This window comes from Aquarana catesbeiana, linkage group LG05 (assembly GCF_042186555.1).
Source record: "Aquarana catesbeiana isolate 2022-GZ linkage group LG05, ASM4218655v1, whole genome shotgun sequence".
Classification (NCBI taxonomy): domain Eukaryota; kingdom Metazoa; phylum Chordata; class Amphibia; order Anura; family Ranidae; genus Aquarana; species Aquarana catesbeiana.
Window position 1 is genome coordinate 582036059 of NC_133328.1, and position 14707 is coordinate 582050765.

General features: G+C 46.4%; 1 protein-coding gene across 1 annotated transcript; it reads left to right on the forward strand.

The window, feature by feature from the left end:
* The first annotated feature begins 2342 nt into the window (after positions 1–2342).
* KLF10 (KLF transcription factor 10) lies at positions 2343–14445 on the forward strand. The gene is made up of 4 exons (XM_073632068.1): positions 2343–2502; positions 7378–7605; positions 9031–9898; positions 10851–14445. The coding sequence occupies exons 1-4, from the start codon at positions 2485–2487 to the stop codon at positions 11108–11110; spliced, it is 1374 nt and encodes a 457-aa protein (XP_073488169.1). The 5' UTR covers positions 2343–2484; the 3' UTR covers positions 11111–14445.
* The last annotated feature ends 262 nt before the right edge of the window (positions 14446–14707 follow it).

Sequence of the window (14707 nt, forward strand, 5' to 3'; positions counted from 1 at the left end):
TAGTATTCCTTTTTTTATGTAATTTTCTACCAATAAAACTACAGTTTTTAAATGTAAGTACATGTATACTCTCCGAGCCTTTAAAGTCTCATTAAATAGGGGGGGGGGACCTTTCTTCTATAGTTATCTATCTGCTAATGTATGTAGCAGAATTAAACCTCACATCTTTGATACGTGTTACTGAACTGCAGCTGAGACAAATCAGGTCTCCTGTCTTGCTGTGTGGCAGAGCTGTGTAAATCTCAGGACTGGATGGACAGACATACAACCATAGGCGTCGCCAGGGGGGGGTTATCGAGGCTGGAGCCCCGAATCTGGAGCCCATAGCCCCGAGTCTCTTGCCGCAGGGTCGCGGCTGCGGTCGGGCAGGCGGCACTAGAGGTGGAGGAGAGAGAGGAGCGGGCGAATGAGCAGAGATGACATCATCCCTCTCCGCCCGCTCCACCGCTCTTCCGCCCTCACAGCCGGGTCACTTCAATGTGGGAGCGATGTGCGGCGGGGAGCAGAGAGATGACATCATCCCTCTCCGCCCGCTCCGCCACCCTTCCGCCCTCACAGCCGGGTCACTTCAATGTGGGAGCGATGTGCGGCGGGGAGCAGAGAGATGACATCATCCCTCTCCGCCCGCTCCGCCACCCTTCCGCCCTCACAGCCGGGTCACTTCAATGTGGGAGCGATGTGCAGCGGGGAGCAGAGAGATGACATCATCCCTCTCCGCCCGCTCCGCCACCCTTCCGCCCTCACAGCCGGGTCACTTCAATGTGGGAACGTTGTGCGGCGGGGAGCAGAGAGATGACATCATCCCTCTCCGCCCGCTCCGCCACCCTTCCGCCCTCACAGCCGGGTCACTTCAATGTGGGAACGATGTGCGGCGGGGAGCAGAGAGATGACATCATCCCTCTCCGCCCGCTCCGCCACCCTTCCGCCCTCACAGCCGGGTCACTTCAATGTGGGAGCGATGTGCAGCGGGGAGCAGAGAGATGACATCATCCCTCTCCGCCCGCTCCGCCACCCTTCCGCCCTCACAGCCGGGTCACTTCAATGTGGGAACGTTGTGCGGCGGGGAGCAGAGAGATGACATCATCCCTCTCCGCCCGCTCCGCCACCCTTCCGCCCTCACAGCCGGGTCACTTCAATGTGGGAACGATGTGCGGCGGGGAGCAGAGAGATGACATCATCCCTCTCCGCCCGCTCCGCCACCCTTCCGCCCTCACAGCCGGGTCACTTCAATGTGGGAACGATGTGCGGCGGGGAGCAGAGAGATGACATCATCTCTCACTGCCCGCCACACATCTCCGCCTCTCCTGCCCTCACTAAATGGACCAGTGCTGCCAGCCTGCCACCCATGCAGCGACAATGCACATTTGGTGGCACTGGCTGGCATGGCAAGTGACAATCCACATTAGTTGGAAAGTGACAACCCACATCTAGTGGCAGGTGACGTGGCAACTGGCAATATGCTAATGGTGGCAAGTGACAATCTGCAAATGGTGGCAGGCGACGGTGGCAAGTGACACACCCAGGGCTCCCACTGATTCTGCATTATGGTGAGTTGAACCACTTCATTATATATTAGAATGTAACAATAGAAACAATGCGCTTCCCTCACCCTGACACCATATAAACCATGGTGCCATGATGATTGAAACGCCAACACCAGCCTTTGCCTGCGAAAAATTGCTTACCACTGGCGTGCAAAAAGATTGGTGACTGCCCCAGATCTTTTTGCAGACCTAGCAATGCCCCTGCATATAACTATGATCATCCATCTATGTATATAGCGTTATAGAACTTTGGATTACTTATTAGTGACCACCTATTGCACCGTACCGGCGCTGGCAACAACCGGGAACGGACCGGCGCTGATAAGAAATGGAATAGCGCACACCTAGGCAGGAGGGTTGTTCTGATTTGTCCTCCATGACTCCTAGATCAGGGAAGTGGGTGAAAGGTCACACAGGGGAATCCAATGCAGCTGCTTATTTCTCTACCAATAGAAGTCCCCCTCACTGTGACACCCATGAGGGAACAAAGGCTGGGTGGGGGCACCATGCTGGTAATCTCCTGGCTCTGCATTCTGTGGTCTCTGATAGGAGGGGGAGGGGAGGGGGAGAGCTGGATTGAGACGTGACAATTAGTCACACTCCCTTCCCTCCCCCTCCTCTCTGAGGATGCCGGGGATGCTGCATCACTATGGGACTTCCCAGGCCGGGGACGGGGGGACCACGCACTGACTCCCGCTCTACCACGCCGCTTAGCAGCAGCTGATCACGCGCTCGCTCGCCTCTGATTGGCCGCCTCGCCACACACCTATGTCGCTGATTGGACGCCGCTCTCCCCGCCCACAGCTACGTTCTGCGAGCTTTTAGTACTATCTGAATGGAGCAGCTGGAGTGCTGAGGACAGCGGAGGAGATAAGCAGAGAAGTGTGTGTGACTGCAATACAGGAGAGCTACAGATACCAAGCAATACATATCCAGGGACATGATCGGCTACAGCACGGTGAGTGCACACCATTGCATGCCTATCCATGACACTATATATAGATATATATAGATGGGAAACATCCCTAGCGATCATTACCATGACATGGTCCTCTGCTGGGATGTATATCATCTATGGGGGGCAGTCCTGGCCATGATGATACTTGTAGTTCCTCTGATTGGACTATGTACTGTATGTATGGGTACATGTGTGTTTTCAGGGCATGCTGATACTTGTAGTTCATCAGATGGGATGTATAGGGGGGAGACATCCCTAGCAATGATTGCCATGACGCCATGGTGATACTTGTAGTTCCACTGGACATCTATAATGGTATAGGTGGGGATGTGTGTGTGTGTGAGGGGGGGGGGGTAATCCTGACTCTCATTGTCAGACATGCTGATACTTGTAGTTCCTCAGATGGGATGTATCTGTACTGTATAGGTGGGTATCTGTAGGGAAGGGGCAGTCCTTGCTATCATTGTTAGGGCATACTGATACTTGTAATTCCTCAGATAGGATGTATAGGTGGGTATCTGTGGGTGGGGGGTTCTGGCTACCTTTTGTCAGGCATGCTGATACTTGTAGTTCATCTAATGGGATATATATGTTCTGTATAGGTGGGTATCTGTAGGGTGGGGGAGGGGGCAGTCCTGGCTCTCATTGTCAGGGCATGCTGATACTTGTAGTTCCTAAGATGGGATGTATAGGTGGGTATCTGTAGATGGGGCAGTCCTGACTCTCTCATGGTCAGGGCATGCTGATACTTGTAGTTCCTCTGGTGGGATATATATGTTCTGTATAGGTGGGTATCTGTAGATGGGGGAGGGGGCCCCAGTCATTGCTCTCATTGTCAGGGCATGCTGATACTTGTAGTTCCTCTGGTGGGATATATATATATAGAGTGTATAGGTGGGTATCTGTAGTGGGGGAGGGGGCAGTCCTGGCTCTCATTGTCAGGGCATGCTGATACTTGTAGTTCCTGTAGTAGGACTGTTGGCTCAGGAGATGTATTGCACACTGTCATATACCACCCATATAGCCCTGTGCAGTCCTCCTATACAGGGCAGGGGGTCTCTATCACTGGTGGGGGTTGTTTTCCTGTATCCACTAAGTGTAGATGGAGAGATACCTTGATGTCTGTACTCTTTGATCCTTCAGGACTACAAATCCCAGCATGCAATGCACAGCCATTATTGTCCTGCAGACAGTGGGGATGTGTTGCGGTTTCTATGATCGCTCTTTGTGATTGGAGCGCAGTGCGTGCGATGACATCACCGGGGTGGGCGGGCAGTGATGGTGTAGTGGGCGGGGCGGTGTATGGGTGTTATGTGCGGAGCAGTAAGTAGGTGAGAGGTCGCCGCGCGGCGGTTCGCAGAGTTCATGCTTCCTGTGTGTTGCAGGGCAGCAGCTGATCACGCTTCCTTCACGTGCAACGCCCAGAGCGACTCCAGCCAATGGCCGTGAGGAGCGCAAGAGACCGTCAGCCAATGGGCGGCGCTGGCCTTCGCCCATTGGCTGCAGCCAGCTACTTGTTTGTGTAACTGGGGCTGAGAAGAACAACACAAAGGCTTGTGTTGAGGAGGTGGGCGGGGACGAGTCGTAGATGCACGAGGCCTGCACTAGGCTGTGTGGGCGGGGTTCAAATCCTGGTCTGACCAATGGCGCCTCTGCATTGTTTGACTGTGAAGAGAAAACAAAGCTGACACTGGTCTATGTAGCTTTATCACACTTTGAACAGAGAGAGAAGTTTGTGATAAAGTGTATGTGAAGTCAAGGCTCGATATTCTATACGTTGCAGCTTACTAGTCATCACGTAGAGGGGTGCATTTGTGTTTTTATTTTCAGGCTATGAACTACCCTGCGTGGGCTGGCATGCCAGATCTATACCATCACTCCACCTTTCCTCTGTGCCCTGACTGCCAATTGTTGGCATAGAGGGAGCGCTGCGCATTCATGGCCATTGGCATGCATTCTAGCGGATCGGGGTTGCGGATGCGCAGTGTTGTGGGCGGAGTCTGTTATGTCAGAGCAGACAGAAAGTCGCAGCCCAGTAGAAAGGAGGCTAGCTTGTCTTTTTCTTACCTGAACCCGATCGTTCCAGCGACGAGTAGGAGCCAAGCCGCTGTCTTGGGTCCTCATTGGATAGATTGATAGCATTGGCCCACGCTGCTGTCAATCAAATCCAGTGATAGGGGGTGGGGGTCGCGAGTCCCACTGCCTGTGTCAGTGGATGCAGCAGCAGGGCTCGGGAGCGCACCCGCACAGGTGCCCCCATGAAAGTAAGCCCTCTGTGGGGGCACCCAATGAAGAAGAGGAGCCAGGAGAGCCCTGCCTGGGGACCCCAGAAGGGGAGGATCAGGGCCGCTCTGTGCAAACACCCCCCCCCCCCCAGGTCACACTGATTGCAACATTGAAATCCTGTTTCTTCACTTGAAGTAGAAGGATTTCAAAGTCAGTGCGACTGTGAAGAGATCTGTGCGACTTCATACACAGATGTCTGTGCAAGTCACACCTGAACTTGCAAAAAATAGTGAAAGAACTACTTTCAAAATTTGACCGCTTCCATTTCGGACAATAGGGTGTGACTTGTCATGCGATTTGAAACTGTCAAGCCACATGACAAGTCACATCGGTGGCTCAATTAACATTCACTATTTTTAAATAGGAGCTTCAGTATGTTAAAAAAAAAAAAAAAAAAAAGATGTAAAAGTCAGCAGCTACAAATACTGTAGCTGCTGATCTATAATAAAAGGACACTTAGCCCGGGTTTACACCTGTGTGAATTAGAGGTGCGTTTCCCCACATCTAATTAGCATAGTAGGAGAATGTGACTGGCTCCCTATGGAGCGGTTCACATATCTCCGGGGCGGCTGCGGAGCGCACTGCACAAAAACGCTGTGCGTCTTTGGCTCCGTTTCAGGGCCGAATTCAGGCATAGAATCGGCCCTGATTCGTCCCTGAAACGGGGAACAGGGACACACAGCGCTCCTGTGCGATCCGCAGCCCATTGTAGTGTGAACCCGGGCTTACCTGTCCAGGGATCCAGCGATGTGGGCACCCCAGCCAATTCGTCAATCAGCTCCGGGTGCAGGCGCTGGCTTCTGTAGTAAGTGAAGCCTTGGAGCTTCACAGCCTGTTTGTGTGTGTTAGTGGCGTTGCGCTTTCTGAATGGTCCCACCAGAAGGCGGGGGGAAGGTCCTGGAAATGTCGTAGATCGCCCTGCGGTGATCTTACCCAGAAGTGGGAGAAGGTACCTGTCAAAACCAGGTACCCGATCCCTGCCCCAAAAAAAAGTGCCAAATGTGACAGTGGAGGGGGGGAAGGGTGTGAACAAGCGGAGCTTCTCCTTTTGGGTGGAAAATGGAGACCTGGATGGATGGGGGGAGTGCTTTGAATATTAAAAATGAATTATTTTTGGTCTATGAGCTCAGATGAAGTGCAGTTAAAGTGTTTAAGTTGGGAGGCGGAGCAATTTGTGAATCATGTGACTGCGGTGGTTGCCTCCTGATCAGAAGCCTTGACTGGGAACTGTCGATGATTGATCAGTGTGCTGGGAGCATGCTCTCAGGGCACAAGCCTCAGGCTGCGTTGGTTGCATGTGTGTTGCTACTGGGAGTTAAAGCCCCCCTCTCTTGCCGCCGCATATATACATTGCGCCTTACATGTCACATTTTACGTTTTTTTTTTTTTTCTTGGGGGGGGGGCTTAGCTGAGTGAATGCTGCAGTTGAACATTAACTCTTCAGTGGTTATCCTGAGGTTTTTTGTTTTCACATACTCTCCTGGCATCCCCCCCCCCCCACCATGTCCACACAGGTTTTGGCCATTTGTTGACATGGGAAGGAGGGTGGGAATTGTACTTTAGAGGGACACTCCAAATGAAAGGGATCTCAGATACTGGGGGAGGGGGAGAGAACTTCTTTTTTGTCATTGGGATTCCTGTGTACTCGGGTTACAAGGGCTACCCGCCTACAGGAGTCCCAGACATGATACCTCTCATGAAGAAGATCTGTCGAAAATGCGTCGAGTCTATATATGAATTGTATTGAATCTAAACTATTACTTGAACCCTAAATTTAGTATTTTATTGTGTTTTTTTTTGTTTTTTTTTTTTTTTAACGAATGTTATAATAAGTGTTGTTTTTTATATGTTCCTCAAACGGTCATTGGCTGTTACTATTGTTTTGTATATGTTAAATTTATTGACGTGGACATATAGCACACAGTATGATGGATAATTCTCTTTTTCTCTCATTCCCCTCCTACCCCCCCCTCTCGGATAATCAGCTTTTTAAATGTATTTTTTATCCTTTATTTTTTGGGGAACACATTCTGTTTTTTCATTTAGGTGAGAATGATGTATTTGTTGGCTCTGCCTCCTCAGATACCAGCATCACACTTTCCAGGAAGCCGTGGGTTACTATATAGTGCATACGTTGCATCGGGGGGGCTTGCTGTCCTTTCTTGGTTTTGACGCTTTGTGGTGCTTGCATGTCATCACGGGGCTGGCTGCAACAACCTGGAAGAGACAGCGGTGCTCCTGATGATGTGCTGTGGTGCATGTACAGTACCCCCACGGCCTCCTTAGGAGTGTGGCAGGCATGCAACTGGGTCTAGAGCAGCAGCAGGTCCCTACAGCCTTCAGAACATCAGTGGATTGCTGGGTGTGTTTTTTTTTTTTTAATTAATTTTTTTTTTTTTTTTTTTGGGGTGGGGGGAGTTGATCCTCTTAAAATGAAAAGGCGTCTTCAAATCTAAAAATTAATTTGTAATAATCGTACGAAAAAATAACGAAGGATCCAGTGCAGTGCTTATTGTTCAAGTTCCTGTTTTTAATGATTGCAAGAATGTACCAGAAAGTGAATAATGTGGACATTTTTTGTTTCCTTAGATGGACAGAATGGACGTATGTGGTTTTCAGCGATTTGGGGGCGCTCCCTGGAAGTCCACAGCAGAGAAGAGTGACGTGGAGGCTGTGGAAGCTCTTATGTACATGAGCAGCCGATGGAAAACGGAGCCCAAAAGCTTTATCGATCTAAGGCCGATCACCCCAGCATCTGATTTCTCAGAGAATGAAGACAGCACAATCACCGCTGACTTCACCACCATACCGCCTTTTGTAAGTGGGACTCGTCATGCAATGTCTTATTTTTATATTTCTGTCCTTTTAAAGTACATTAAAGCTCTTGAATGTATTTTACAATGCTTTGCAATTTTAATGTATAGCCAATAGTCAGAGTAGACGTCTTATTTCACTATTTAATTTTTTGTTCTTTAAAGTATAAGGAACGTCAAGCTACTGTATATGAAACACCAAATTTCAGAGCTTAAACATGCCCATTGTTAACGCTTAAAAAAAAAAAAAAAAAAATAGCTGTAAATATAAGGTTTTAATAGTGGTCATGTGACCACTTGGTCATTCAGCCCTTTACCCATTTTAGAGAGCCAGGGGCAATGTCTCCTTCCACTTCCCACTCTGGAACCTCCAAGCTCTGTAGACCCCTTCTGGGGGCCGCAGTCAAACTGCAGCTACAGAGGTGACAGGTGTGGCTGTTTGTATAATTACAGACAGTCTACTAGAAGTACATAACGCCATACAAAGGTATGGTGCCCTGTACACTCATACGGGAAAGCACTAGACATTGTGACGACAAGAAACCAGGAAGTAACCTGTTGTCACATTGATCGAAGACGATAAGGCTGCTGGCAGGATCACCAGGTAAATATTGCTTATTAAAAGATTTTCAGGGAACAGCTGTATATAGAATCAATAAATGTATTCCTGTTTGGGGTCACTGACACTTTAATATCACAAAGACTGTAGCAGGGGAAGCAAGACTCCATGTGCGGGGAATAACAAGGGGGGATAGAAATCTGTGTCAAAGCAATCTCTTTCCTGGAAATTGCCCCACCAATGGTCCTTCAAAGTGGTTGTAAACCCCTATATAAACCCAGTGAAGTGACTAGCTGCAGGTGATAGACATGAAACAAATCCTCCTACATAAGTTGTACCCATTTTATCTGCAGCCCTCTCTTCTCTACCTCCATTGAAAGTGCAGGATTTGCACAGCATCTCTCAGCTCTGAAAAGCAGGGGGTTGGGAGCTGAAGTTACACTCTGCAGAGCTCAGTGAGGAAAGTGACACACCCATCTTCACACAGGAACAGAAATGAGGCTGTCAATCGCAGGCTGTGTGTTGAAACTCCCTCCCCTGTCATGTTTTTTTCTCTTGGGTGTCAGGAGTCAGAAGTGAGAAGTGATTCATGCTGATAGCAGAGGAACAAGGCAGCAGAGAGAACTGACACATGGTGCTCTGGATTGAGACAAGTACACATTATAGATGGATATGCCTTGTTCATATTTCATATCAGGTTTACAACCATTTTAAAGGTTTGGGTTGCTAGAAGACACATCATTTTTCTTTTCCTTTTGTATTTCTTTAATTGAACCCCCCTTAGCATCTTAACATTTATATGAAACTTGACTTTGTTGTAAATAACGTACAGCCATGAACTAACCAAGCCTTCCATTTTCATGTTTGCAGTGTCTGACCCCACCGTACAGCCCTTCCGAATTTGAACTGTCACATTCCCCAAGCATCAACCCAGTGTCTCCAAGTATCGAGAAGAGTAAGCCAGTCACTAGCACAACCCCAGCTACTTCAGCTAACAATGCACTGAGCCCGAAGCAAAAAGCCCAGGCAACGAGTGTTATCCGCCATACTGCAGACGCAGAGTTCTGCAATCAGCGTCTGTTTACACCAAAGAATTGTGATGGTTATAACACAGGTGTTGGAACTCAGCAGCAAAGTTCTGTTGTACAGTCTACTGAAAATAAAGTGCCTCTTCCTGAGCAGGTCAAGACTGAAACACAGGTTCTGCCTTCCTTCTCGCTTGCAAACAGTAACCATGGCAGTGTTCCTTCTGTTCCCTTTCAGGCCTGTAATGGCAAGCCCAATTCCCCTGACACCTGTGTTATTCCAATGCATATCCCATCAACCCCACAGTTGGTGCCCACACCAGTAACCTCAAATGCATTGCCGCAGGTGCCAGTCCTATGCCAAATGGTCCCCTTTTCTTCAAGCAATTCGATGGTGACAACAGTGGTGGCAAGCACTCCTGCCCAGACCCAAGCAGTCATGCAGCCTGTCTTCTACATGGGAGCTCAGGTGCCTAAAGGGACTGTGATGTTTGTGATGCCCCAGCCGGTAATGCAAAATACAAAGACTGTGTGGGCCAGCAGCACCAGATTGTCTCCAATAGCACCAGCACCAGGAGTTTCTGCTTCAGAGCCCAAGTTTCCCTCACCTATGGATGCATCCCGCATAAGAAGCCATATTTGCAACCAGCCTGGGTGTGGAAAGACGTACTTCAAGAGCTCTCACCTGAAAGCACACATGCGAACACACACTGGTACGTGAATAACTGGTAGACCTCTATTTCTTCAAAACCTTAGTAGGAACTTTCTGAGGCAGTCTGAATTGCCTTTAGTGACTAATCCTTATCAGGCTGTTGTTTTTCCACTGTTATGGTTTTTCTCCTAAGTTGCTGTATTCCAACGACACACTGGGGTTGATTTACTAAAAGTGGAGTGCAAAATCTGGAGCAGCTCTGCATAGAAACCAGCTTCCGGTTTCTTTTTTTTCCAAAGCTTAATTGAACAAGCTGATGTTAGAAGCTGATTGGCTACCATGCACAGCTGCACAAGATTCTGAGTGCTCCAGTTCTAGTAAATCAACCCTGGTCACTTTTTTAATGATTATAATAAAACCCATTTTTTTCTCAGTTTAATAAAACTAATTCTACTATTAAACTTTTATTTTATATCGGCCCTTTAAGGGGCTCTGGAAGACTGGAGGTGAAGGCAGATCTCCTGATAATGTGGCTGCAACATCCAATCACAGCAGTCAAATGATCAGGAAATCTGCCTTCACCTTCAGTCTTCCAGAGCACCTTAAAGGGCTGGAGCCAAGGGGTTAGGGTGAAGCATTAATGATGTGATTTTGAAATGTTAGATATAAAATTGGAATCCCTGCCTACCTGTTCCTGAGCATAAGCAGTGATCAGGATCTGTCGATGACCAATCAGTGTCTGTGCTGAGCGCGCATGCTCAGCACAGAACCGTGCAGATGACTATTGCATAAAGCCGGCGTTTAAGGCCCACCCATGGTGCAGATGCATATGTACATTACGTTGGCGGGGAAGGGTTAACCATTGCATTAGGATTTGATTATATCAGCAATAATGGAGTGCCTGGCAGGAGTATATATGCTTTTGTTATTATATGCGCTTTCGTATATCAGGTTTGAACCGTAATACAATAATTTATATAATTTTTTTTTTCTATTGTGTTTCTTATATACAGGTGAGAAACCCTTCAATTGTAGTTGGGAAGGCTGTGAAAGAAAGTTTGCTCGTTCTGATGAGCTGTCCCGACACCGTCGCACACATACAGGAGAAAAGAAGTTTGCATGTCCAAAATGTGACCGGCGCTTTATGCGCAGTGACCACCTGACCAAGCACGCCAGGCGCCACCTGTCTAACAAAAAGCTACCTACCTGGCAGATGGAAGTCAGCCGCTTAAGCGACATTGCTCTGCCTCAATCCTCAGCTCCTGTCCAGTGAATGTACCCAGTAGAGCTTGTATCGCTCTGCTGAAAAGTTCGTGGCACGTCACTGGTGAAAACCATGATGGCAAGTCGCCTTCACTCCATGATGGATGCGAGTCTGATTAGCCGAATGGAAATGCGGTCTGTGAAGCAACAGCGGCGGTGACTGAAAGACTTTTACGAGGACTCTGATTCCTGTAATTGATGTTTTGCACTGGAGAAGATGGTTGAATGCAGGTTTTCTTGTGTAGCGCTGACGGTAGCGCTGCCAGGACAGTGTGCGTGTTATTAAGACAATTTGCTACTAGTACCGCTTACAAAGCTATGTACGTTTTTTTTCTTACTACCTGGTAAAAGTGGCTTCATTTTGGCGATTTTATATGGTGCCTGATTTGTAATTAACTAAGTTAGGTTGGGGTGCTGTACCCGACTCAAAATAGAAAAAAAACACCTGATCTACTAACCATTCTAGTACATTAAAAGTTAACTAATATTTTATCAAATTATATTTCCTTAGGTAAGTTCTTGTATGACTGACAAAGCAATCGTTTTTAAGCTTACTGTGGCGTGTCTACCCTTCATTGCACTAGAAGGTGTGAGATGCCAGAAAACTGTGACTGTTTCTATTGATCATTAGTTTTCTGTTTAAATCCCACAAAGGTTTCTTATTTTTGTCTTCACTTTTAGTTCATATTCTGTTTGAGGTGCAATAGTTGACTTTGGGTTTACAAGGCACCTTAGTAGTATCAGTATCCCAAAGTGTGAATACGCTAATGCCATTCCATTAAACAAAAAAAAAAACAAAAAAACTATGCAAATTATAATGTAGGATTTTTCTTTTGTATTTGGTGAGCAGTTGGCAATTTTTTTATTATTATTGGACAATAGTATAAAACCTTCCCTTAGTACATGAATGAAGGTACTTTTATATCTACTAAAGCTTATTGGCATTTGTTAGTGAACCCATACCTAAAATGACACTTGATAAAAAACAGGTATGCAAACTTTACATAATTCTCAGGCAACCTAAACCTTGTTTTTGCAAGTAGTATTCCAGCACTGTTGTGTCTTAAGGGTGTACTGGCCAGTCTCCTGTTTTCCTCATAGAAGTGTTAGGGATTTTTTTAAATGTTTTTTCTTTTTAGAACATTTTTGGCCAGGTATAGTTCTCAGTTTGCAGCAGTTTACTATAAATATTCAAAGGGAACTGCACCTCACCCTTTTGCTTAATAGAACAGTTTGCTTCCATGTTTTTTTTTTAAAGTCGATGGTGATTTGGGAGTGTATGTAAAGAAAAAAAAATACTTTTCACTTGCACTCAGATCATAGTTTCACTTTATTTAAGTTAAGCATTTTCCCTTCGGGTGTCGTTCTATTTTGGATGATGTTCAGTGTTATTCTAATGGCAACGAAAAAGAAATCGCATTTGAGTGTTTGGTAGCATCACCAGTTTACAGAGCTCCAAAGAAAGTTGTAAAAGCCACAGCGTGTTGGGTGAGACATATACTACTGCGGCATACCTTGATAACCCTTGTATTATAATTGTGTGCTTATAGTCCAATCAAATACACGTATGCACATTTATAGCTTTACTGATTGTACAGGATTTTGTAACTAAAACATCCTATAGGGCAGGGATCTCCAAACGACGGCCCTCCAGCTGTTACAGAACTACACGTCCATGAGGCATTGTAAAACTCTGACATGACTAGGCACGATGGGAATTGTAGTTCCTGAACAACTGGAGGGCCATAGTTTGGAGTCCCCTGTTATAGGTTAAATGTAACAACTAAATCCTTTATTACCTAAGGCTAGGTTCACAATAATGCGCTGCGGGAAATGCCTCAATCTGTGCACGTTTCCCACACTGCATCCAAATTGCACTGCCATTGCGATCTGCAGTGGGTGTCAGTGCAATCTTAACGATGCCCTAAATGCAGGTTGCAAATGCAGTGCGTTTTCCGGCACCGGATTGCATGGTACAAAACAACCATGCGATCCAATTGCAGTGTGGTTCCAAAATTGCTGCACGCACTTCTTTGGCGCGATATGAGACCATTCATTTTGAATGGGCTCAAATGGCACCGCAGTGAATCACGTGTGAATTGAAGAGGAATGTAGTGTGGTTCCTTGTGTGTGGTTCATAGTGTGAACCAAGCCTAAGGGTTTAGTTCAGTGAAAATTTAATATGTCAGCTATAAAGGTGGGTTGAACTTCTTAGTTTATTTTTTGTTTTTGTTTCTGTTTTTGTTTTTTGGACTCTCAGGACTACAAGGCGATCTCCCCACTAGTTTCCCTCACTCGGCCTTCCCCACCGTAGCTGCAAACCAAACATTAATTAGTGTCACATCCTCCCTTGATCTGGCAACAGTTTTTTAAGTCGGTGTCACCCAAACAAAGGCACTAGCTAATCTGAAGCGGGAACATCAGTCGGACACAACTAAAAACCTTGTCTGATTGCTGATCCTTAGATATGCTGGTCCAGCTGGTTTCTTTGTACTGCTCTGCAGCATAAACCTATATGCTAAAGTGAGCTTTAGAAAAATACCCTTGGTATGTCTGGATCGTGCCTGTGTGTCCAACCCTTATCTCCGCTTTAGGCTTGTGTCCAAAGCTGGAACAGGTGTGTGGGGCTGAAGTGCTGAGATCATATTGTTGCAGCTCCTGGGAAGTTTTAGAAGCAAAGGGGTGAATGCAGCTGCCAGCGACTATCCAAAAATGAAATCTCAGCACTAGGTGAGCTTGCTGTTTAAGTCAGACCTATACTCAGATGTCAAAGTCTTGCTGGGTTGGTTAAATCTAGGCCTACTTCTAACTTGATGTACTTAATGAGAAAAGGAGCTGCAGGTTTCAGTTGCTTTAAGTGCATCTCTGATTTTATAATGTCAAAATTTGCACATATGCATATTTGTTCTTTAAGCTGCACTTCGGTCACAAGTGTTTGGAAAGGCATGGAGAGATCTAATTCCCTGACAAATACATGATCTATTTTTGTGTCGTAAATCCTCAGAGGCAGCCATAATGGGTTGTCCTCTGAGGCATGAGGGACCTGCAAGTTTCGCACACCTTGCTGATGCCACTAGCTCTTGGTGAAGTCATTACCTAAAGCCACGTGACTTTAGGTCTCCTACAAAATGACTGACCACAACTATTGTAGGCATTCTCAGTGATGTTTTAAAGCTTTAATATCCATTCTTTCCATGGGACATATGCACAGATTTAAGAAGGTTTTAATGTTGATCATTAATGTATAAGGCATTTTGTGACTACTTTTTTTTATATGTTTGCACAGTATTTCAATATAAGTTGTACTTTATACATGTTATAAAATAAAAGAACAATTTTATATGCCCTCTGTATATAGGTGTTTTTTTTAATATAGCTGGTAAATATACAAAAAACCTGAACATACAGTTGAATGTTAGTGAATCCAGTCCTGAGATGAACACCGCCTTGTCACACTGTAAAGCCAACCCGGTGAGCTGATTGTTTTCTGCTGCAGTGAGGCCCATGTCACCTTTTGAGATTCAGGATCACATAGCAGAGCAGAGGATTGGTTGTATCCAGAGGTCTCCATTACTGGAAAGTGATATTCTGCAGCATTTGTGTAAGT